This window comes from Lepidochelys kempii, chromosome 2 (assembly GCF_965140265.1).
Source record: "Lepidochelys kempii isolate rLepKem1 chromosome 2, rLepKem1.hap2, whole genome shotgun sequence".
Classification (NCBI taxonomy): Eukaryota; Metazoa; Chordata; order Testudines; family Cheloniidae; genus Lepidochelys; species Lepidochelys kempii.
This window is the reverse complement of record NC_133257.1, coordinates 167,885,159-167,909,622: the sequence shown is the minus strand read 5'-3', so window position 1 is coordinate 167,909,622 and position 24,464 is coordinate 167,885,159. Positions and strand designations below refer to the sequence as shown.

Sequence of the window (24,464 nt, the reverse complement as noted above, 5' to 3'; positions counted from 1 at the left end):
TTCCACTTTGTTAGTTCATCATCTCTCCATGGCCTTTGGTCCAAACCTCAGCTCTAGCAGATTTGAGGGAATTATCTCAGTAACATTCTGCAGTTTGAAACCGTTTGATGCAGTTAAAGATACAGCTACACTGCAGTTATGCAGATGCTTGCAACGGTTGACTTTTTTCATTAATTGGGACCCGTACATGCCACTCCTCGCTTAGTCATGCTATTAATATACATACACTTTCAAATACTTTGAATGGTATATTCTTTGATGGTACCAGGTTTGCCAGGAAGCTATCTGGGTTGGCTTTATCGAGTTTGACCTCTCTCTGTATTGTTGAAGCTACGACTCATGTGAGATGCATTTTTTATGTTGTATCCTGTCTGATCAAGAGCCACTGAGACTTATATTTCAAAGACCACAAAAAAGGAGACTCACTATAATAACATCAGTAATCATTTAAGGCCAGGTCCTGCAATTCTAACTCAAATGAGTTCTGTTTACTATTTGTGTAAATGAGGGTTGCAAAATCAGCCCTTACTCTGTATGGCTTTGTTGGGGAGGGTTATGGGTTTTTTTAGAATAGACCTATTAGTCCATGGTCATAGCAATGGAAGAGTCCCTGTTCAGCCATCATGTGTGCTGTATGCATTTTGGGTGGGATTTTCAAAAGTGCCTAAGGCAGTTAGGAGCACAAGACTAATTGTAAATAGTACTTGTTCTTCTGACTCCCTTATACACTTTTAAAGCTCTTACCCTTTAATTGTGCACATAATCTGAGAGAGCAGTATCACTGGCTATGTGGTAGTTTAGTTGTGCATCTCTGAGACCTTTCCACTTAGGTATTGGGACTTAAAAATCCCACAAATTGGGTAGGAAACAAGTAGCGAGGAGTGTAATGTAGTTACCTGGGCCCTATTCATACTTCACAAAATCAAATAAGAAGAACTATATAAACAGAGGGCCAGATTCTGATCTCAGGTGTGCTGGTGTAAGTCCAAAGTAACTGCACTGAAGTCAATAGTGTTACTCCAAATTTTCATCAGTGTATTTGAGATTAGGACCGAGCCTACAGTGTGTTGTTATAAGCCTTGATCCTGCAAACATGTATGTACTTAACATAGGCATGTGGGTTGTCCCATTGAAGTCACTACCCAAGTGCTTAAACCAAAGAATGTGGAAATGTAGCAGGATTGGGATAGTACGTTGGGGTTGATTAGGCAATAGGCCTTATCTGGAGTCTCTTCACACTCCAAAGTCCCATTGGTTTCAGTGGAAGTTTTGGTTGCGGAGGATGCAGGCCTGAGCTCTCATGCTTGTACATCATTTTGAATGTATAAAGCACTTTATAAATGCTATGCTTTAATGTGTATGGTTTACTTTTAAATTTTCATTGAAAAATAGGAGATGAAATAATACACCAACACTCCGTTTGCAGAAAACAAGTTTGGTGCATTTTGAAGGGCAACATCCTGAGTTAGAAAAATTAACCTTTATAGAGATTTCTTCCCCCTAACAGCAGCCTAAAGGACCCCATTAACTTTTGGGCCCAAATTCATCATTGATATAACCCTACTGCAATGAATTGCAATTGATGTGAACACTTAATCTGGCCTGTTTTGATCGTTAGGTGGGGAAAAAATAGCTTGGAGTTTAGAATGCGCGTATTGGGTCACATTCTCCTCTCACTAACAGCAGTGCAACTCAGCTGAATTTGAATGGTGTTGCATGGGAGTAACTGAAGGCAAAGCTTGACCCACTCAACTTTTCTTCAGACTATGAAAGGTTAAGTGTTCCATGTGAACACATTCAAAATTGTGCATGTATTACACTTAAACATGATGTGGCTGGCATGCGCATGTGCATTTGCCATGAACAGTGCATAGGCAGAGCTGTAGAGAGGAGTTGACAAGAGGAAAAGAAATCATGTGCATGTCTGCATACACAGGATTTGACCAGATGGTACCCTGTACAGATTCTGTGTATTTGTGTGCATATAAATTGTTTTCTTATTTAAAGCATCATTTTGTGTAAAACAGGACCAATATAGTCCTTCCATTTTAGTGTGTGTTTCTCGAGGATTAATAATGTCACAACCCAAAGATTTACAACATTTTGTTTTCAAAAGCATTATAATTAATTTTTGCAATCAAGTCTCTAGATTATTAAGAGGAAAATGTATTGGTTTGAATTCAATTTCTAAGGAGATTTGAAGAAACTATATAATATTTTAAAGGGAGCTTTGTAAATATTTTCTGTAATGGCGCAAACACTTAAATCCATATTTAGGCACCTAAATAAAAGAGGCCAGAATTTCCAGAGGTGCTGAGCACCTGCACCTCCCATTGAAGTTAATGGCTCCTTATTTGGGTGCCTAAATGTGGACTTACGTTTAAAAACGTTGGCTTACATTCACTGTTGGCATAAGCAGGGGCAACTGTGTAGAAGGCAGTGAAATTGCACACACTTGTGCCTATAGTGAATTTGAGTTTAAAATTATTATGAAAATTTGCAAGGGGTTGGTTGTTAATGTTTTTCCTTTTACTAAATAATAGTGCTTTCCCCCAATGTCTCATGCCGTATACACTTCTGCAGAAATCCTTTTGTGTCCACCTGTGATAACATTCAAAATCCAGTCTTAAATTGTAACTTTGGTGGGGGGAATCCTAGTGTCCTTACTTAGGACTATATCCTGCTCCCCTTGAAGTCTATAGCAAAGCTCCCATTGATTTCAATGGAAGCAAGATCAGGTCATCAGTTCTTACTCACACATATACCCATGTCAAAGTCACTTGAACAGGTAGTGCTCTCATTACACAAAAATTTGGCCCAATGGGAGATTATGCCTAGGTAAGGATTTAAAAACCTTTGTACCAGTGCAGGGTTACAAAAAACGTATTGTCCCAGCACTTAGATATGGGTCCAGTCATGTGTCCCTGGTAAACCTAAAACTTTCGTTGGAATTGGTTGGGATTTCACTGGTACCTACAATCTGAAGACACTAGCATTACACTAGTATTTTCCCCCCATCAAATTAGGCATCACCTGCTTTAATATAATGAATTTACATTTATTGAATGATCAATGCTGTGGGTGCTGAACACACATAAGACTAGTTATGAGGTCCAAAAGACCATTTCAAAAAAGACATTCCTTCTTCTTTCCCAACCAAACTAATATATTGCCCATCCACTCATTCCAAAACCCTAATCAATCTCTTGTCCCCCCAAAAAAGCCTGGGGAAAGAAGTGAGCCTGAGAGAATGTACTGAAGGTGAGCAAATCTAGGCTTTCACAGACCCAGGAGAGGCATGTGGCAGAGTGGAGGATCTCTCCTCAAGAACACTCAGACACCAGTCCTCTCCTATCTAAACCAGGGGACCTCCCCGCATTTAGAAAGGGGAAGCCTTTGCAAATTTAACTCCATGTCTGACTTCAGCTAAAAGGCAAAAAGGAGCATGCGTTGGGAGAGTAGGAATGATTCAGTACTTGGTATACTGCAGAAACGTTGGGGTTGTATGGTTTGTCATGGTAAAGGAGGGTAATTATGGGAATAATAAAATAGAAACGTTCATATTCAAATATCCTTTTCTGCTGAAGAGACCATCCTTAATGGATTTATTGAGGAAGAAGAAACCCCCCATATTTTGCTTTGTCTTCTCTGAAGCCCTGGAAATAGACCTTGAAGCATTTTCTAATTATTCTAGAGACACTGGTTAATTAATGTATAGGATTCCCTACCATTGTAAATATTTTCTTGAGTTTTTGTTTGGCTGGAGTTCACCATGACACAATGAAACTGTATGTTAATCAAACAGCTGGATGATCATCTAAGGCACCAAGAGATGCTTAGGAATGTCTCTTCCTTCATTTGTGTTCAGTGACCCTTGCAGGAGAACTAAGGGAGTGTGTATATGGAGACTGGGCTTTTGTACAGTCCCACCTACCAGTACATACCACATTTCCAGTAACTGAACAGGTTACAATTAGAAGATGATGCTGGATTTCCCCTCCCTCAAGATAAGTAGTCAGTGGGAAATACAGCCTATCTTTATTAAAAAAATGGACAAATTGAAATCTCTTCTGTCCCATAGAAGTTGATGTAAATTGTTGGGTGGGAGGAAGCTTTTTGTGTTTTGCAAAGCTACAATCTATTTTAGGCAGTGATTTTTTACAAATTGTTTTGGGTGGGACTAAAATTTGGGACTGAAATAAAGCAAAACAAAACGTTCTGGTATGTTGAGTAGCATTAGGGCAGTTATGCAGTGGGTGGAATGCCTGGTGGCATTTGAAGGCATGGTAGCAAAATGCGGAGGGTAAAAGTCTGCTCTTAAATCCACACAGCAGATGTGCCCGCTGATACTGGGATCTTCCTTGTGCACAAAGCTTCCATTGACATGAAAGGGAGACTTGCATGTGTCTGAAGAGCAGACTGTTAGATCTGAGGTGCACTGTGTGGGTTCTGAGACTTGCCTGGGAAGTCCATAACATTAATTGGAGAATTAAATAGGACTACTGCTGTTACAAGCCTTTCCTCTGCCATTTATTTGGTATCACGTTACTATCCCCAACAGTACTGATTGTTTCTTTCTTTCTTTCTTTCTTTTCTTTCATTCAGAAAAAGAGATGTTTGAGGATTTGAGAAGAATGGATGTTGTACACTTGCCCCAAACATCAGACTAGTGTTATAACTCTTTGTACAGTAACGCAACCACTGTCTTCCTCTGTTTCTAACTCTTTCATAGAAATAGGTTTCCATTGCCACCTTTCTGATTCCAGAAAACTAGATTGGTGGTGGTGCCTTGAATGCAATGACGTCAAAGGAGCCAGATTCTCAGCTGGTGTAAACTGTCATAGTTCCATTGAAGTCAAAGAAGCTATGACAGTTTACATTAGATGAGGACATGGCCCAAAGCCTTGTAGTAGACAGAGTTTACAGGTTAAAGAACGTTTTTCTCCTAAGGTTACCTGAGTTGCCAGCACCATGCTGAAAGTTTAGTATCAGGTTGTGCTGGGAATACCTGCTCTAGTAAGCCATTTATTATCCAAGGCACTACCAGATGTCCACCATAGGCACTTGAGACTTCAGACTTGTAGGCTTGTGCTCCAAGTGAAAATTTTAATTTTATTTCTACCCACTAACCCTCAGCGTGCTTCTCCCCAGAGTTTGTGGTCACTCGCAACTTACTCTCAGAACATTATGTGTTGCAACAGAAGGGCAGTAGCTTCCCAGTATTTGTTACCAATCTGTGGAGCCAGCCATCTGTCAGCAAAACAGGAAGGCCTGGGTTCCCTTTGTCTCCTGGGCTTGTTTTGCTATTTTAGGGAGCTTTACTTCTCCCTGTGTAGAAGAAAACTGATGTGGTCTGAAGCCAGGGCTCCTGAAAGACTGAGGGCCAAAGACTGAAGCTGCTGTTTTGCCCATCTGCCACTGCTTGAGGTGTATTCATTATTAATGGAGGTAGTGGCGGTTGCTGCTCAGATATGCAGCCCTGCCTGGGTAAATGAGACATTCTTCAGCAAATTGCTTCGTTTTTTGATTGCTGATTGTACGCGTGTCACCAAGCTGACTCAAGGTTCATCGATGCATGCTCAGTAAATTAGAAAGAACATAACTATGGATCAACCAAGAGAATGAATTCTGTGCCTACAATGACCCAGGGCCATTTAATTTTCTGCTTAATTTTGTTGCAGTCAGTTTGCATTTTGGGTTATTATGCAGTAGGAAATTAACAATAAATAACAAATTTGGTCCTCCTGTGCTTGTAATGATATTTTTATAAATCTTTGTAATGCTGTTTTAAAAAGGATCAAGGTCTGTGCCAGTCTGTTACCCAGGTATGCAGGGAGGAAAATAAAGAGAAAAATACATTATTCTTGCGAGATAATCTCATAGTTAAATAGCAAAGGATTTTTCTTTCCCCCCACCCCACGCTTTTTGTCTTGTTTTTTGTATTTCACATTAACTTAATGCTCTTCCTCTCTTTCTTAGATTACTTGAGGAAAATGGAAACAGATGAGGCTCAAGATATGTCCCAAGTTTCAGGTGAGATCCTTAAAGAATACATCTATGATGAAAATCCTGAATTCCTGTTAATCTCTGTACCAGAGTGCAGTGTTGTTGTTATTGTCATTATAATTGCTTTGGATCTTTTGTAATGCCAGAGTGGAAAGCAGGGCATAATTAATGGTATCACTTAATATCAAACCTAGTAGTGCATAGGCTTTTTTAAAAGGAACTTTATAATTAAAGAAGCCAAGGAAAATATAAGTAGTTTTGCATTAAACCTACATTAGTATTTCCTTGAAGCATGGTCAGACGCACGTTGTGGGGTATTTTCGGGGGACTGGGGGACAGATAAAAGATTGACTGGTACATGCCAGTTTCAGGACAAATAAACTTCAGTCATGAGGGGAAAATATTAATTAAAAAAATTGCTCACCAAGTAGGTTTTTGAAATCTCTCTCACCCCCTGCCCAAATCTTTTATAACTCTATTTGGCTTAAGAAATAAAGACTGGATAAATAAATATCTGGGTAGATAGTAAAAGCCATAGCACCAATAGCATTAGACTTTAAGGGTCAGAACTCTTTTATTCCAAGGTGTCAATGCTTTGAAAGAATGTTTAAGTGTTGCTTGGAAGAGTTAGGCCTCTAAAATTTGCCCTGTGAATATCATGATTAGGATTCTACAGCCCCTTGGCTTCTTGCATTTCTCCCATTGGGAGTTTTATTATTGACTTCATTGGGGATAGGACTGGTCCCTTGGCAAGTCTGGAAATATAATTATCAAGATAATATTATTCTTAATACTTTTGTGCTTCATCGCTAGTCTCAAGGAGCCATATAGTTTGCCCTCTCCATAGGTTCTGTAATTAATATTTGACAACAGCAATGGCAAATGACTTTCAGTTTTCACTCTTAGTATGCTGTCTAAAACAGACCACCTTTGTTCATTGAGGCCTCCATCCTGCAGACACTTAAGCAGGTGGTTCACTTTAACGGACAACTGTCACAGTTAAAATTAAACATGTGCATAAGTCTTTGGAGGATCAGTACCTAAAGACCAGCTGTATGTGATCATAAAATGGCTTGGACCATAGAACTGGTCAGGGCATTTTTTCATTCAAGAAATTAGATGAAAACTGTAAATATAATTTTCATCTATTTTTGAAGGAAAAATGAAAAAGTAAATGTTTTATATATATATATATAATATGCAGAACTAAATTTTGTGTGTGTATATATACAAAAAGATTTCTAGAAAACTAAATTTATACATATATAAATTTAGGTTTTTAGAAATCTTTTTGAGTTTTCATCAGGAAAAAAAAAACTTTTTTTTTTTTTTAAAATTTTTTTAGATGAAAACTTGATAAGTTTAAAATAAAATGGATGTGTCCCATGGAACTTTCTGTTTTGACCAAAACAAAAAACCCAAACCCATTTTCCATCATACTTTTCAACAGAAAATTTTCAGCTATTCTGTATGGGTTTGTTGATTTCCCCCAAATCATCATCATCATCATTTTTTACATTATAACTAAATATATTGAGCTTCAAAGTTTTATTGCATATTGAAATAATTAAAAACTTGCTATCTGTGTATAGTTTGACACATACACTGCTCAACAGGAAAATCAGTGGAACACAGATCCTGTATTCCTTATACAGACAAAATTATTAGGATCTGTTTAAACTAGAGCTTTTAGTTGTGTTCAAATTCAGTGATTGTGTGTGGGGCAGAATCCCATACACGGGTGCCTCATCGGGATTGGGCTCTGCTGGGTTTCAGGGGGTTGGAGACAGTTGCATCTTTCTCTGCCTCTATGGCAGCACATGTCCCAGTGGATATCCACACCCAATGTTATGGTGCTTAAAATAGCATTAACTTGAACTCCACATCTGCTCCCTCTTGCAATGGTTGGTCAGAGGCAGCATCACCCCCATACAAGGTATGCTGCTGTGAGGAGGAGCAGTATGGTAGGCTAGGTCTCCAGGGGACGGGAGGCTGCTTTGACTCCTGGGTTAGGAGGCGACACTGTCTGCCTCTTTCCTTGAGGGGGAAGATTTGAAGGGAACTCAGTAGTATTTCTAAGTGCTTCCAGCTCTCCAAATGCTGAAGGATTGGTACCACTTCTAGTATTTCTGCAGCATCCCTAGGTGACAATAAGTCAGATTCTTTGGAGGTGATTTTCCTTTCTTAAAAAAAGTGGACTCTGAGGTGAATTTTAGCTCCCTGATATAATCTGCCCACAGCAAATGCCCTGCGTAAACCTCCCCACTCTGCTGTGCCAGTGACCCATTGATCTTTTTACTCTTGGGCTCCCTCGGAGCAGAGACTGTTCTGCTGAACAGTTAGTTGTGTTTGTGATGTGATCAAATGGCCACAGAATAGCTTACGCTTGCTTTCATTTGTGATCTGAGCTGTGTGTGCACGCGTTATTCCAAAAACAACAGACTAGTGGATTAATTCCTACAGGTTCTTGACTGAGCCCTCATTAATACAGTAAAGTATTCTGATGTTGATGGTGACATCATCCATAGGTCAACTGCTGATTCAATAAATCATTTCAATACCTTATTTTTCCATCTGATATTATTGTGTATGTGATGCTGTGTACAGTAGCATGGCCTGGTTTTCCTGCCATGACGAGCAACTTGGGAGCAGGGGGGCAGAATGCTCTTTGGAGCTCACAGGACCAGTTGCATGCTGCTTAAACCCCTTTAAGGGGTGTTTCTTATTTCCTTCCCATAAGGCTGGCTAGCTCTGCTGGCCAGTAGGCATGGGATGAAGGGAATCATGCTCTATTGGTATGCTTCCAGGGACGTAATTGCAGGGCAAGTCTTCTGTAATATGTTGGGGACAAGCTTGGCCCTCGGCCTGAGGGGTCATAACTGCAGCTGTAAATTACCTTGATACTCTTCTCCTGCACTGTGCTTAGTGCTCCTCAGCCCCACTGTAAAATCTGAGCCAATGGGCAAGATGTACCACTGCCTTTCGCCTGGTATAGTTATTTATACTGAGTGAAGTAGGTGTAAGAGCCCTGTCAAATCAGAATGGTAGCATTTGGAAGCCATTTACTTGCATAGCTGTAACTGACACAAGGTGTATCAGTGGAGAATCAGGTCAACACCGCATAAAATGGGCATAAGTGAGATCAGAGTCAGGCCCTTTGTGTTTGCAACACAAATGTTCCCGCTTCTTGGAATTCGGTCACTGCTAGCTCCTAAAGGAACCAAAATGCTCTTTGATAAGCTCAGAGTTCACCCTTTTTTTCTCTCCTGAAAGTGACATTTCGTGAGGCAAGCAGTTGCAGTTCTGAAATGAAGAGAGAGCTGACATACATTTAACCAAACAGTATCCGGTGCCCATACAAAAGAATCAGAAAACACAGATAATATCTCACTTAACTAGCAGTGTTTATCCTGCTGTTTTTTTTAGTTCTAGATTGGGTCTAACAGTTGAGGGAGAATGAAAAACCAGTGTGAATGTTTTCACCACTATCACACAAAGATCTCCCCAAGGAATCACCATTTGTAGTTCTCCACTTTTGCCAGTTGATGAGAAAACAGGGAAGAAGGTTTTACTTTTGACATGGCAGGCTAGAGCCTCAGCTCGTGTAAATCAGCTTAGCTGCATTTAGCTCCAGTCACTGGGTCTGATTCTTTTCTTAAACCAGTGTAAATTGGGAGTAATTTAATCAATCTCAGGGACTTTACACCAGTTAAAAAGTGACATAAGTGAAAGGAGAATTAGGTTTCTAGTCTTCAGTCAAGACAATCTTATTTCTTTCTTCTTGCATTACTGTGTAAAAAGAAACAGAGTACTTGTGACCATAGAGTTACTACTCAAAATAACCCTAAAGCTTCAGAAGCCTTTAGCTAATATTAGTTTCTAGAAAAGTAAAGATCCAGTATTTCTAAAAGAAGACATTCACTGTTTTACTTTTAATAATACTGAGTGCTTCTAAAGCACCTTTCTGGCCTGAACCTCTGAGGCGTCAAAAAATTGTGTGGAGGTGCTGAGCCAGCTCTGTGCCCATTGGCTTCGCTGGGAGTAAAAAATGCTCAGAACATTCTTGGATTGGTTCCGTAAGCTTCCCAAAACTCCTGTTTGGTAGTCAGTGCTATCATTCCCATGATACAGATGGAGAAACTGAAGTACAAAGAGTTTGAGGACCTTCAGTCTGCAAAATAAACAACTTGCAGGGTTGGGCCCTAATGCTACAATTCTAAATATGGATTTGGGTGCCTGATTTTAGGCATCCAAGTTTAAAATTTTTGGCTTAAGTGACTTACCCAAGGTCACCAAATGACTCAGTGGCAAAGCCAGGAATAGACTTCAGATTTCCCAAAAGTCCTGTGCTTTCCCTCTAAAGCTTTTTATAAACAAGGGCATGTTTTAAGGCTGTTTTTTTCAAAAACAGAATTTACACCTAGATGCTAGACTGCCCTGTGTGTGTGTGTTTCACACACTTTTGAGCAAAACTATGTATAAGAATGAAGTAAATGGGTGGGACTTCGATGATTTTGTGACATTTTAACAAATGGTCCCAGTGCTCACTACGAGCTTTACAACTGCATCCCTTACATCTGTTGTTATTCTGGACATGCCTGTAAGAAATTAAATGAACTGTTTCTTCCCCCCCCCCCCTTTTCCATTTTTAAATTCATCTGCAAGACATTTTAGTGAGATTGCAAATCTGTAAGATTGCCATGCAGTAGTGAATTTATCAGGGTGTAACAATTTAGATGTAGTTAAGGCATGAAATAAGAAGATCATGATCTGGAATCCAAGAGAAAAATCATACATAGCCATTTAAAAACTATTATTTTTACCCAGTCTTTTTGTATACAAGGATTGTGCTGTCATGTGCAGTGGGAAGAAATCCCAAACTTCTGTGACAAGAGTTATTAAAGCAAAGTTTGCAAAGTAGAGTTTCCTCAAACAAAGTCATGTGTTTGATCTTCAGCTTGTGTAAATGAGGTCCACTGATTTACACCAGTTGGGTGTCTGGCCCCATTCTTTAGTAAAACTAAACAAGCAGTAATCCATATCCATCTGGCAAACCTGGTTATTTACTGTAAACTGCCAAAGTGCTTGACCTTCTAATTTTACTTTATTTTTTGAATCCCAAAAAGATTCCTTTAAAGATGTGGTGGTAGGATGCTTAACTTTGGGGAGGAATGAAGTTCTGATTTTATGCTTGCTATTCCATGTGGTCTACAGTTAGCTATTTAAACTGGTCTTTAGAAACACAAGCCAGATGCTTTTTATGATCACTCTTCTCCCAAATCTAGAGTACGTATGTGGGCTTTAACTGGTGTAATGGAGAGCACAATAGGGCCTTGAAACTTGCAAGTGGCTTTTGATATACAAAATTTTAAAAAAAGAACAGGAGTACTTGTGGCACCTTAGAGACTAACAAATTTATTAGAGCATAAGCTTTTGTGGGCTACAGCCCACTTCATCGGATGCATAGAATGGAACATATAGTAAGATATATATATATATACGTTTTGCGAAGGAAAATCTACGATTAGGGAAACCGGTTCTGATTGGGAATGACCCTCACCCATGAGTTAAATTTCTTCTTCTTCTGCCTTTTTTTTTTTTAAATAGCTCAAATGTTTAAGCCGTATTACCCCACTCTCTGCCTCCTCTCCGTAAGATGCAGCTCAGCTTGGCAAGTTGTGACTTGCAGTGAAAAAGTTGTTAGCAGTTCTTAAGTTCCTTAAAGCCTGTAAAGTCAAGGAAATTACAGGGCTAACTTCACAAAGGAGCTGAGCAAATAACAATCGAAACATTTTAATCAGCTTACTTCCTGCTTTGTTCTTTTTTGCTCTGAGTTCATGCTCCTTCCTTTCCCTTACCCAACCCATCTTCAGCTGGGCATCCACATCTAGTCAGTATTATTTGTCTCTTTACGGAAATACCATAGAAGTTAGAGATGTGAAAGAAATTTTAACTGATATAGTCTGTCCTTCTGCCAGTGCAGGGATTAGTCCCCACAGTTTATCCTGAAGTTCTTTGTCCACTGTAGTTTTAAATGACTCATCTGATGCTGCTCCTGGTGCTTCCCTTGGGAGACTGTTTTACAATCTGATAAATTCATCATTAAGAAATTAAGTCAACTTCTTTTTTTTCCCCTTCTAAATTTAATCCCCTTATACCTAGTTATGTAGTCACAAAGTCCTTAGCAGCACTTTCCTTTCTACACCATCTTCAGATACTTGTAGATGATCTTCATTACCTCAGTAATTAAAGCTGTTAAAGTTAGTGGTGTTATTCCAACATCAGTGAGGTCAGAATCCAGCCCATTGTCTATCTCATTCTTTTATTGTTTGATAAAAGAATTGTCTTTTAATAATGGTGGTCTAAATTAATCTCCTAGATAACTCCATTGGCTACAGTAGAGTGACACCAGGCCTGAATTTGACCCATAATGTTTAAAGCCATTGTAAGAGGGCCTCTTGGCAGGATAATGCATGCTATAGTACTACACAAGGTTGTACCCACAGTGAATGAAAATTAACACAGGAAACCTCCCCATCTGTCATAATGCAGTAATTAGGAGTGGAATTATTTTCTGAAATGTCTTGCGTTTGGAACTGAAATGTTACCTTTTTAAAAAATCGCTATGGAACCTGATTTGTTTATTCTGCAAAAAGCTTGTATTCAAGCTATTGGTTTGTTTCACTTTGCCAACGAGAGATGACAAAACACAAAGCAGTACCATGTTGGGTTGTACTTGATTCTGGCAGCAGTGCACTGGCAAGCCAAATCATGCAAGGCGCTGAGCAACAGAAGTCACTGGGAGCTGAGAGAACTAAGCTTCTTGTAGCGTCATGCCATTTTTAAGCCTGTGTTGTGAGCCAGCCAGTGAGAAGTGTGGCTAAGAGTGAAGCCATGCTGTAGACCGGGCTGGGCAAACTATAGCCATATCCGTCCCATCAGGCTATTTAATCCAGCCCTCAGCTCCAGCCGAGGAGCGGGGTTGGGAGTTTGTCCTGCTCCGACACTCCAGCCGGCATGACCCTCCCCCCCTCACTCGACCCCCTCTGGCTCCTATGTAGTACGCGGGGGTGTGGCCAGGCAGCTCTGTGAGCTGCCCTGTCTGCAGGCACCGCCCCTTCCGCAGCTCCCATTGGCCACGAACCGCAGCCAACGGGAGCTGCAGGGGTGGCACCTGTGGATGGGGCAGCGCGCAGAGCTGCCTGGCTGCACCATGAAGCTGGAGGGGGGGACATGCTTCCGGGAGCTGCTTGTGGTAAGTGCTGGCCGGAGCCTGCACCCCTGAGCCTCCCCCATGCCCCAATCCCCTGCCACAGCCCTGATCCCCCTCCCGCCTTCTGAACCCCTCAATCTCAGCCCAGAGCTCGCACGCCCAGCCAGAGCCCTCACCCCCCCCCGTGCCCCGACCCCCTGCCCCAGCCCTGATCCCCCTCCCACCTTCTGAACCCTTCAGTCCCAGCCTGGAGCCCCCACCTGCACCCCAAACCCCTCATCCTCAGCCCCCACCAGAGCCCTCACCCCCCCACACCCTAACCCGCCCAGTACCCTGAACTCCTCATTTCTGGCCCCACCCCAGAGCCCGCACCCCCAGCTGGAGCCCTCACCCCATCCCGCACCCCAACCCCCAATTTCGTGAGCATTCATGGCCCACCATACAATTTCCATACCCCAGTGTGGCCCTCGGGCCAAAAAGTTTGCCCACCCCTGCTGTGCATACTAGTCATTTGTGAGGAGACCTTTTAGAGCATTTAGACAATTTGTCAGTATAGTTTTGCTGTTAGTAGTTGCTAGCACCAGAGCAAAAATCTACTTTTCTTTATGTAGCATCCAGGGAAGAAAGTAAGAAGTCCCTTGGTGTTATGGGTAAAGTACATCTAGCAAGGGTGTTCTTCCGTGCATATAACTCCCACTGCAGGAGGAGCTTTTCATGCAGGAGGATAGCAGGCTAGGGTCCCTGGAAAGTATTTTAGCTATTCCAGCCAATATTATTAATCTTACGTTATTATTTATTCTTCTGTGACTAGGCAAGGAAAGTCCTCCAATAAGTGATGTCCCAGATGATGCAGATGAGCCCATGCCTGTACCAGAAGACCTTTCAACCAGTACAGGAGGACAGCAGAAGAATGACAGAGTTTTGGGTAAGATGGTTGGTCTGTTGTGTTTAGAAATATTAGCCCACCATAGTATTAAACAAAACATTGTATAGTTGACTGGTATACTAGGAAGTCTTCATCCCCTTTAGTAATGGTAATTCAATGAGGTTGTTCAGTGCTTTCCACCCAGCCATCACGTAGGGGAATGCAGTCTGCAGGCCAGGTCATCCTAAAGGAACTAGAAAGATCCTCCCACTTGTCTAGTTTCTAAAGCATGACTGGTTACATGCATCTCCCTCAAGGAGATGAAACCCTTCTAATTCTGCATAGGAAACTGTTCTGCTGTAGAGATCAGTAATAGATTATGAAGTAAGTGGTTCCAAAGCAAAATAAAGCTCACTCCAATTTTGTTAACGTGTGGAACACTCAGTTTTCTGATCTGAACATTAGCTTGGCCATGAGCACATTAGCTCTGTGCTTGGTGAATTTTTTCAGACGTTTCACATTATGGCATATGGTTTGCTCATAACTTGCAAAGTCTTTGGCTATGTATGTCCAACCTTTTTACAGATTGCTCTGCAATGATGCTTACTGTTTTTATTGTGCATATCCTGAAAATCACTTGAATTTCTCTTTCCTGTGTAATCTGCAAAATGGCCAAATCCATTAGCTTACCGCTAATCATGAACCAGAACTGATTTGCAAAGTGCTGATACGTCTTAGACTAAGGGCGGGTTTGCTTCGCCCTTTAATCCACAGAAGACGGGTGTGAATTCTAATGAGCACTGGTGTGTTAAGCACTAACTGGCCCATGTGGACCCTCCTGGCACACACTAAAAGACCTCCACTGTGCATTAATGTAGTATTGTTGGAAATGGAGCTATGTTAACATGCACTAGGGAAGTTTTCGTGCATGCCAACAGAGTCCACAGTTAGTGTGCAACACGATAGTGCACACCAGAATTTACACCTGTCTGTTGTGGACTAATGCAGTGTGTAGACAAGCCCAGAATCATTTACCCACAGCCTAGTGTGCAGGATTGGGTCTGTTGCTGCTTGACACACTCTACTCTGGTAGAGTAAAATATTCAAATATGCCTGTTCTGCTCCTTGTCTACACTGAGGTGGCCCACTCAGAAGGAATTTACAGAGCCACAGAATCAACGTTTCCTCTGCCTTCCAAATCTGGGATTAATACCAGGAAAGACTGAAATGTCCCTTTTGGTAGGAAAAGGCAATACATATTAAAATGCCCTTCTTGCCTGTCTGCCGGCACTGGGGGTTAGTAAAATTCCATTGATATTTGGATAAACAGAGGTGCCAGGAGAAGGGTTTATTTTATGGTAGCAATTAAAGGCCCCAGTAGAGATGGGGACCCATTGGGCGAGAGCCTGTATAAACAAAAGATTGAGAGAGTCCCTGCTCTGAAGAGTTTATACTCTAAACAGAGAAGACACACGAAGGATCGGGGGGAAGAGGAGTCACAAAGAGGGGAAATGGCTCACCCAAACTGACCCTGCAGGGCAGTGGCGGAGCAATGAATAGAACCGCCAGCCCAATACTGCCTTGGGAGTCTTCATTGTGCTCAGTGCTTAAGCAAATATTCTCAAAAGTAGGAGCATAAAATTAGGCTCCTAAAGCCATAATTAGGCAAAATAAGTGGTCTGACTCTATTTAAAAAAGGAAAAAAAAATGTACAGGTGCTCAGTGTAACCCACACTCTTCCTGGGTGTGGTGTTCTGTCCCATCTAGTGGCACCGAGATCACTTAGAGAGAGATTAATGAGTCTGCTCTACAGCCTTAGCAAAGAGGCAGATGGCTTTTAGCTCATGCAGTAGAGGTTCATGCACTAAGCTCCAGAGGTTCCAGGTTCAATCCTGCCTGCCGACGACTGGGGTCTGTCAGTGTTACACTCAGTAGTTTTGAAAATCAGGCCACTTGTGAATTTAGGAATCTAACTTTAGGCACCTGTTTTTGAAAATGTTGCCCTTTATATCTTTGTTAACATGATCAGTAAACTGAATCACTCCCCCACAATAACCTGCTATTACCACATATTCAAATCTTGATTTAAAACCTCCTAATCAAATAACTGGTAAATATAGATAACTTTTAAAACAGCCAATATTTTGATTACATCGAATTTATTTAACCGCACACAGATTATGCAAAATGGGCCATGCTGAAACCAACCTTTGCTGTTGGTGCAACTCTCCTATAGGCTTCTCAGCATGCCTGTGGTGAGACTGCAAAGTAGTACGTATCTACAGTGAGTTTTTGTAAAATAAACACATTGTTCTTGGGTTTCCCTGTACAATGAAATGTATCTCTCGTCCTCATAGGATCCCAGTGGTAAAACGGGTCTTCGTCATCTTGACTGCAGCATATCTTTCTACAGCTGCTCAAAGACCCTCATGTTCTATCCATGGCTACTTGGGTGACAGGGGTTACATTCTTGCAAGGAAGAGATGCTCTGCCCTATATAACAATAAAGACAATTTGCAATACTCTGCTCTCTGGGCACCATTCATTATAGCCACTGAATCCAACACTTACATTATTTCTCTAGACCCCAGAGCTGGATTTGCTTTCCTCCTTTCTAACAATCTCTTCTCCTGGAGCTAACCATAGTTTTTCTTCGAAAATTATATTATCCTGTTTAAAAGGCCTCAATTTCATAACAACTACCTCATATGCCACACAATCCTAGTGCTGTCTGGAGTATAATACATGCATCTGCTTGCTACCTTTTTTTTAAAAAAAGTGAAGATGGGATTCATAATAAGGGAGAATCTAATTCTGCTTTCACAATACTTATCAGTGCATGTTCCAGGGTCCCTCCAGCTGAACAGGCAGGCATTTTGTTTATCATTCCATCTTTGTCAGAGTTAAATACCTGACTTTCATCTCCCATCAGCAAGGCTTGACATGCAGCATGCATTTTACATAGTCAGTGAAATATGGCCTCCAGAGGCCCTTTGGTTTGATATGGTGGCTCCCCATCCAGAAAAAGGTTAATGTCAGTCAAGGTTTAATGAATGCAATAGCAGAGATACTACAATGTTTGGGCCAAATAAGTTGCTAGACAGCTAGGAGTAGAACCTGTTACCACTGTGATGGTGGCATAGAAGTGCAGAAACTCCTTACATTGCACGTGAAAGGAGTCATTGCTACTCCAGTTTCTTCCCCTCTCTGTGTGTTATCCGAGATCATAAGTCAAATATCAAGACAACCTTGGAAGGCAGTTTGGAGGAAAGGGGGAGATGGTTGAGGACAGCAGATTATTGTAATGACCCACAAGTTCTATACGCGCTGTAGCAGAGGGAGAGCATGTGGCCCATGGTAATTACACAAGATACAGATGAAAAAAGATGGCCGGGCACATTTTAATCCTAAAGACTTTCCCAGTGTTCTATCTGGTTCCTTAGGCAATGGCAATACTCTGCATTCCAGTGCCTTTCAGCCTGTGGTTATGTTTGTACCATGACCCCTTAGAAGATCAGTTCTCTCCTTACTGCATGCATGTAGCATTTACTGTTAACCAGAATTGTGGGCGTGTGTGCTGAAGAGCAGCTAGACTCTGGAGGGTAGCTGAAATGTAAGCCAACTGGAGATATCATTGGAAATTACTATTTGGTGAAATGGAAGGAGTAACTATTGTCCACCATGAACTGGTAACATTAGATGAGAAATTTTGAAGGGATGACATACCCCTGAGGTTGAAATGTTCCAAATGGACTGTTTGCTTAGTCAGATTTGTAGTTGCACTGAACGAAACGTCTAACCTCATGCTCAGAACGTTAGTTACCTTTATTAATCCATTTAGCATTTTAAAGGTCAAAAGATCAGGGAACATAAGTTATTTTAGACAGAAAGATAGGCACTTAACTCCCCTTTGTGCCTTTGAAAATCTCCTCTCCCACCTCCTCCTATGGTAACCTGAGCGTTGAACCTTATGCTGCAGACCTGCTAAAAAGGGAACATACTGAAACTCTTTTCCCTTGACAGGAAGTGCTCGCTGCATAGATTGGCCAATGCTTACTAGCCTGTCCCGTGCACATGTGTGAATGGTAGCAGGTGGTTACAAGACTGGGGAGAAAGAACAATAGATCAACAAACATGACCCTAAGTGCCTGCAAAATGCCCCACATAAGCTCTTCTTTCCTTTGGTGAACACTGTGCAGGTGCTTTCACACGTATACACAATACATTCTTGTTAATATGCCACCATCTCTCAGAGAAGTGAAGGTACAGTTGATTCCTTGAGTAACAGAACAAAATTCACCAGCCAAGATTTTCTTTAGTGACTGGTGATTTTGGGGTGTGTCGGTTTTTGTATGTCCAACTTGAATCAGCTTAAGGGACCCAGATTTCAAGGTGTTAGTGCTCAGCAGTTGTTAAAAAAAATCAGGCCTCTTTTAACGTGCCTCTAGATGAACACTCAAAAATGGAGACAACCAAAATCTCTGTCTCTGAAAACGATAGGCAGCTTTGAAAATATTCTGTGCAGAAGTAAACTCATCACTGGCTTCTGAGAATACTCTAAACCAGCAGAGCAAAGCACCAATAAAGAGGGTCAGGGGACATAATTTAAGTCATTTATTTCCCTGATCAGCTTGTCAACTTCTTTACCATCTAACTCCTGGATCATTGTGAGGTTGAATAGCTTCCTCCTTCAACCTCTACTTCTGCTGCCTTGTCTACCAAACCTCCTTCCTGCCTTTCTTCTCCACCCTAGATTTCTTTCTTGTTCTGATCTGGCACCTATAACCGTTTCTCTTTTCCTTTTGCTCTGCTCACCCAGACCCTCCTACTCTGAGTTTCAGGATCTTTACTCCTAGAAACCACAAGTGAGATTTTCAAAAGTGCCTAAGTGACTTAGGAGCACAAGTCCCACAGAAAGCCACTGACTTGTGTTAAGTCACATAAGGCCCAGCTTCTCAAAGATATTTAGGCTCCTAACTTCAATGGAAGTTTGAGGATCTGGGCCTTCGGCACTTCTGAAAATCCCACCCTTTGGTGATAAGTGCATTATAACCTTGCATAGATGCATAGTCCTATTTCCCATGTTTAACTGTTAATTAAAAAGCTGACCTGCAATATTCGGTCCCCATTCCCACTGCCCTCATTCAAGTTTTGTAATAAACATTTAGAGCAGCTGCTGTGAATCGTCACTGTTGAGCTCCTTGCATTTGATAGGCAGTTACAGTTTAAGATCTTCTCTGCCCTGGGAATTTGCCCTGATTTGAGCCATCTGTGGCCCGCCACTGATGTGCAGATCCTTAGAATAGACCAGTAAAGCCCCCATTTTCACTGGTGTAACTTATCTTCATTTCCACCAGTGCAAATAGAAGCTTCCTTTGCTTACATTAGAGTTTACATAAGTGTACCTACATCAATGGCTGGCCACTGATGGCTGAAATAGGAGGCAAATTCCAAGCTTAGATGAGGCCTCAGAAAAGAAATTGTGGGCCCAGGGCTCACTAATTTTCTGAAACTGTAGCTGCCAACTAAAGGTGGGTATCCATATTGCTTACTCACAGCAGCTGCTTTAAATATTCATTTCAGAATTGAATGGGGGCAGTGAAGAGAACCAGTGGCTTTGTAAACAAAAGGTAAAAGTGGCCACCAGCTCAGTAGCAGGTGATTGCTATGGGCTTGGAATTTATAGACCATAAGACCATTCCTCCTCCCCAGAGGAAGTGGGGAAAACTCCTCCCCATAGGTTAAAATGTGGACAGACTGTGAGGTAAAATGCCCAAAGTCACAGGTTTTAGAGGGCGGGGGTGGGGGGTTACTCTTTTAACCCAAGGCATGATGGCTTTTACTGTAAACTAAAAACTCCAGTCAGTTTTCTCAACTCATTTAAAAAATAATAGCGGGGTGGGTGAAGGGGAAGGGGAGAGCAATAGCTATTCCTCTCTCCTTTAATTTGTGTTTGGTAAATGGCTGTTACCTCCCTCCCACAGACCTAATTTGCAGTAGGAGCCTGCTTAGTTACTGAACCTCAGCACCTGGCACTGCTGGGACTCTGACACATCCCTAGCATCCTTTATTCCAGGTGCCTTGGCGATTCAGAGGAGATGTGACTTTTATTACTGCCTTCTTAGATCTGGTGCATACCAGGATTCTCACTCCTGGATACCACGGTCTTTTATTTCTCCTAAAGCACTCTAGCACCTGGCAAAGAGGATACCAGGGTACACAGGTGTCTGAAGGTTCCAGCTACTACAGCTCAACATTAAAATAGTTCTGTGGCAACTCACAACTGGGTGAGTGCAGGCAGAGAAAAAGTGAGAGAAGGCTGCTAAAAAAGAGGGAGACAAGGCAGGAAAACAAAAGGGGAAGTGCACCACCCTAAATTGCAAAACACAGTCCAATTGGTTGCAATAAGTCCATATTACTCTGTACAGTTAATTGCTATTTTGACAGTGGAACTGTGGGCCCAAAACTATTAAGCATTTAGGAGAGCAACAGAACTAAACTCTTTACGGTCACCCAATCTGTCTCATCCACTTGGTGGCCAACAAGGGTGTGTGCTGTGTATGTATAATAAAATACTTGTGTGTGTAAGAGCTCAGAGAGAGCGAGAGAGAGTGAATGTAAAGCTGGAGTGTGGCTTAAAGAGTTCACTTTCATCAGTTTGGGATGTCCATGTTGCTCACATGACTGGCAAAGTGCTGAGGGAGTTGTGTGAATCATCCCGAATAAGTGCTGGTAAAACCTTGTGTGTTCTGTAGGCACCAAAGATGTAACAGAAAACTACTTTAGAAATGTTTGGGGAAGACTTGCATGTTTGTATTGGAAGTTCTCTATTAAACCTCCAGAATAAAGCCAGATTTCTGCTGTATCATAAATCCAGCTGAAGAGGTTTCTGACGGAGTGAAAAAAAAATTACAACCAATATGTTTTAGAAACTTTTTAAAATAGGGAAGCTGGGAATCTCCCCTCTCATATGGGCTAAAGCTTCCATTGAAGGAGTCATGAGATACTGGACCTTAAAACTGTCACTGGTGCAGCTCTGAATATTGCCTGCAGTTGGACCCTGGCCAGTATGATTTTGTGGGAAATTCCACATTTGAGAGGAAAGTAGAGAGGAAAGTATTTTTGTAGAGGTTGTTCTTTTTAAAAATATGGCTGAATGAAACAGCTCAGGGTTTTTGTATATTAGAGTAAATAGGGTGGAGATGGGTTAGTGGGCAGAGTGCAAAAAGGACTCTTAAAGGTGCATGATAAATTACACAAATATCATTACCACAGATGTGGGGTGTGGGGGGGTATATGTGATGTATCGTTTATACATCAGCCTGGCAAAAATTCTATTTGCCCATTAGATAGAATGAGTCCGTGCACTACACATATATTTATATGGATTGCTGGAGTGAGGCACTAAGGTGATGGATGTGGAGGGCTAATGGAAAATAGAAGGATTTTGCCATGCTGCTGAAAACAAGCTGTGCAACACAGACAGGTGACGGTTATTTTCACTAGCTTATAAATGCAGACAAATAGGTACAGATTTCCATGAGGCCCGTGAAAGATATTTCCCTGAATCCAGAATTATGTCCCTGCCGCATTTCAAAGGCCTGCTGCAAATAATGGCATGATAACTTCTCAAAACAAAGTTGCAAGAATAATTTATATTGGTAAATGTTAGGTAGTGTAATCATACAGGTCACTGCCTTACTCCTATCATAAAATACTTTAACAAAGGGCACTGTGGAAGGTAAGCCTGGAACCCACCATAAAACCTGTGTCAAATTCTGCTGTTGGGTATAACCACTTGACTTCAAGGACTTCCTTGAGCCCAGAAGTTATCCTAAATATGCATATTTAGGATAACTTCTAAAAATAGGATAATACTTTGGGGCAGTGGATGTTATATTCTACAAGCAGCTTTTTCATGCTTTATCCTTTAAGTGGAGGAATGGCTTCTTTACCCAAAACATGACAACATTCTGGGTGGGAATGGTATTTTTTTCTTTTTTCACCCAAGTTGTGTAATTTGTAGAACTGATGCCATTTTAAGGGTACCAGAGCATTGCTGAGGGCTGTGCAAACGTCCATTAGTAAATGTCACTTGCTATGCCAGGGAAGAAACTAAACTGTCCAAGTGTTATTTTTTCACAGTTGAAAGTAAGGCCTTGCCTACACTACAAAGTATTGTCGGCAAAAGCTGCCTTTTGCCGACAAAACAGGGGAGGTGTACGCACTGCAAAGCTACTTTTGGCAGTAAAATAAAACCACTTCAGCGAGAGGCGCAAAGCTTTTTGCAGCAAGTTAAAGCAACAAAGTGTCAGTGTAGACACTGCTGTGCATTTTGTCGACATAACTGGCTTCCACCAGTATCCCACAATGCCTGTCAGAACCATTGTGCTCACTGTTTTGATCTCTGCTGCCCTGCCGGCATGCCCCGTCCTGCCCTTTCAAAGCTCCGGGAAGTATCTGACAGCTGTGTGTGCTGCTCCCTTTGGGGAACAAAGAGCAAATCACTAACGTGGAACGCTCCTGTTCTGCCCTGCGCTAGGAACACAGTGGCTGGTGGTGGGGAGGGGGGACAGGAGCCATTGCTGTGCTGCTTTGACATTCATGCATGGAGTGCTCACAGAGCTGCACAGGATGCCCCACAGTTGAGGAGGCTGTGGGAGAACTCGGAGGGAATCACAGAACTATAGGCAGGCAGGCAGGCAGAGGAGGCGGCTTTGGGAGAGACTGCTGTGCCGAGCAGAGCAGGGGGCTGACTTGGGGGGTCCCCTCCCCCCTACCTCAGCATAGGCCAGTCATCCTTCTGTCTCCCCTGCCCCAGACACACCACTCTCCTCTCCCTTCCCTGCCCCCTTCAGTTGAAAAAGGGGCTGATAATCTACTAGGATGCCTCTGGAATGATGGGATTGAGAAACCTGCATCATGTGACGCTGTACCTGTACCATGAGGCATTGCAAACCCTTTCCAGATCGCCTTGTGGCCAGTTGCACAGTGGGATAGCTACCACAGTGCACTGCTCTCTGTGTGGATGCAAGAGTTGCTAGTGTGGATGCACTCTGCCACCACAAGGACCTCGTGTGGACAGGCAACAGCTGTTTTAATTAAAGCACTTTAATTAAAGCAGCATAATTTTTGACAACAAAACTTTGTAGTGTAGACAAGACCTAAGCAAGCAGTGAGCTTTGGCAAAACTGGAGACAAGCAGCGTGCATAGCTATGTGGCTTTTAAGTACGGATACTGAGCCTGCTGATCTAATCTACGGTTAAAGGAAGTTGTTTTTTAATCTGTGAAGTACATCTCTTCTGCTCTGATAAGCTCCATTCTAGCTGGGGAGTTAAAATTATCTAGCAGGATCTCAGCCATGGCTGCAGCAGAGCTCAGACAAGTTGGGCTTTTGCTGGATGTGGGGGAGCAGATTTTAGATTGGGGAGGACCTTTGTGACAGTAGCTTGCTAAACCTCAGGTTATTTTAAGGGAATGACTGTGTATAGAGAGCTTGAATGGGTCGCAGGTCCACACATTTTTATATTTATTATTTGTTGTTTACTGTTTGGCTCAGACTCGCTCTGTCACATGTGCAAGTTCTGACTAAACATGAGCATGCTGTAGGGTTGTAGCCAAAGCAAGAAGATGATTGGTGTAAGCCGTAATGCAAAGAGCAACTGTTGCCTGAGCTTTGGAGCTAACTGCTCACTCTGCTTTTTCTAATAGCATATTATCCTCTTGCCACACATGTGTAACTTGGGCTAAAGTTGCACTGCATAACTTAGCGCCAGATTTTCAAAGGTATGCAGGCCCCTAAAAGTTTGGATAGGTGCCTGGTGGGATTTTCAAAAGTGCCTAGACATGTAAGCACCATTGCTTTTGAGACTCCCCCTAGGTGTTTATCTGCATCTTTAGGGGCCTAAATACCTTTGAAACTCTGACCTTTAGTGCTTGTGTACATCAGGGGCATTGGCACTGATGTAGTTGTATTGATGCAAACCACTAATATAGATGTGCTACACCAAAGCAAAATGGAGCTTGCACTTGCACCAGGATTACAATAAGTTGCTCCAGGGCAGTGTGTCTCCATTAGTGGTTTGCACCAGTGCACCATGTCAGGGTAGCTGCAAATTTCCCCAATGTAGGCAGGCGTTAAATCTCTGATCAAGAAGGGGAAAAAGAAAAGCTCATTTATTTATTCCGGTTTCCTTTTCTAAATTCTTGATCCCATAAAGTCCATAACAAAAGCTCGCTGAGTTCAGTGGGACAGAAATGTGTCCCTGGATCTTTCCAGTTCTGTTAATTGAAGTCCTCTCCAACCCTAATCAAGATGGATCCCTGTAGGGAAATTGTGCACTGAATGCAGAAGGTTGAATTCCTAGCAGCACACTTTT

At 42.0% G+C, this 24,464-nt stretch overlaps 1 protein-coding gene across 9 annotated transcripts in view; it reads left to right on the top strand.

The window, feature by feature from the left end:
• IKZF1 (IKAROS family zinc finger 1) overlaps positions 1-24,464 on the top strand; it is a 103,109-nt gene that overhangs the window by 8,149 nt on the left and 70,496 nt on the right. For all 9 annotated transcript variants that reach the window (XM_073332720.1, XM_073332717.1, XM_073332716.1 and 6 more), the window contains exons 2-3: positions 5,980-6,033; positions 14,031-14,144. In XM_073332720.1, coding sequence (XP_073188821.1) covers positions 5,980-6,033; positions 14,031-14,144 — 168 coding nt within the window. The remainder of the gene's footprint in view (positions 1-5,979; positions 6,034-14,030; positions 14,145-24,464) is intronic.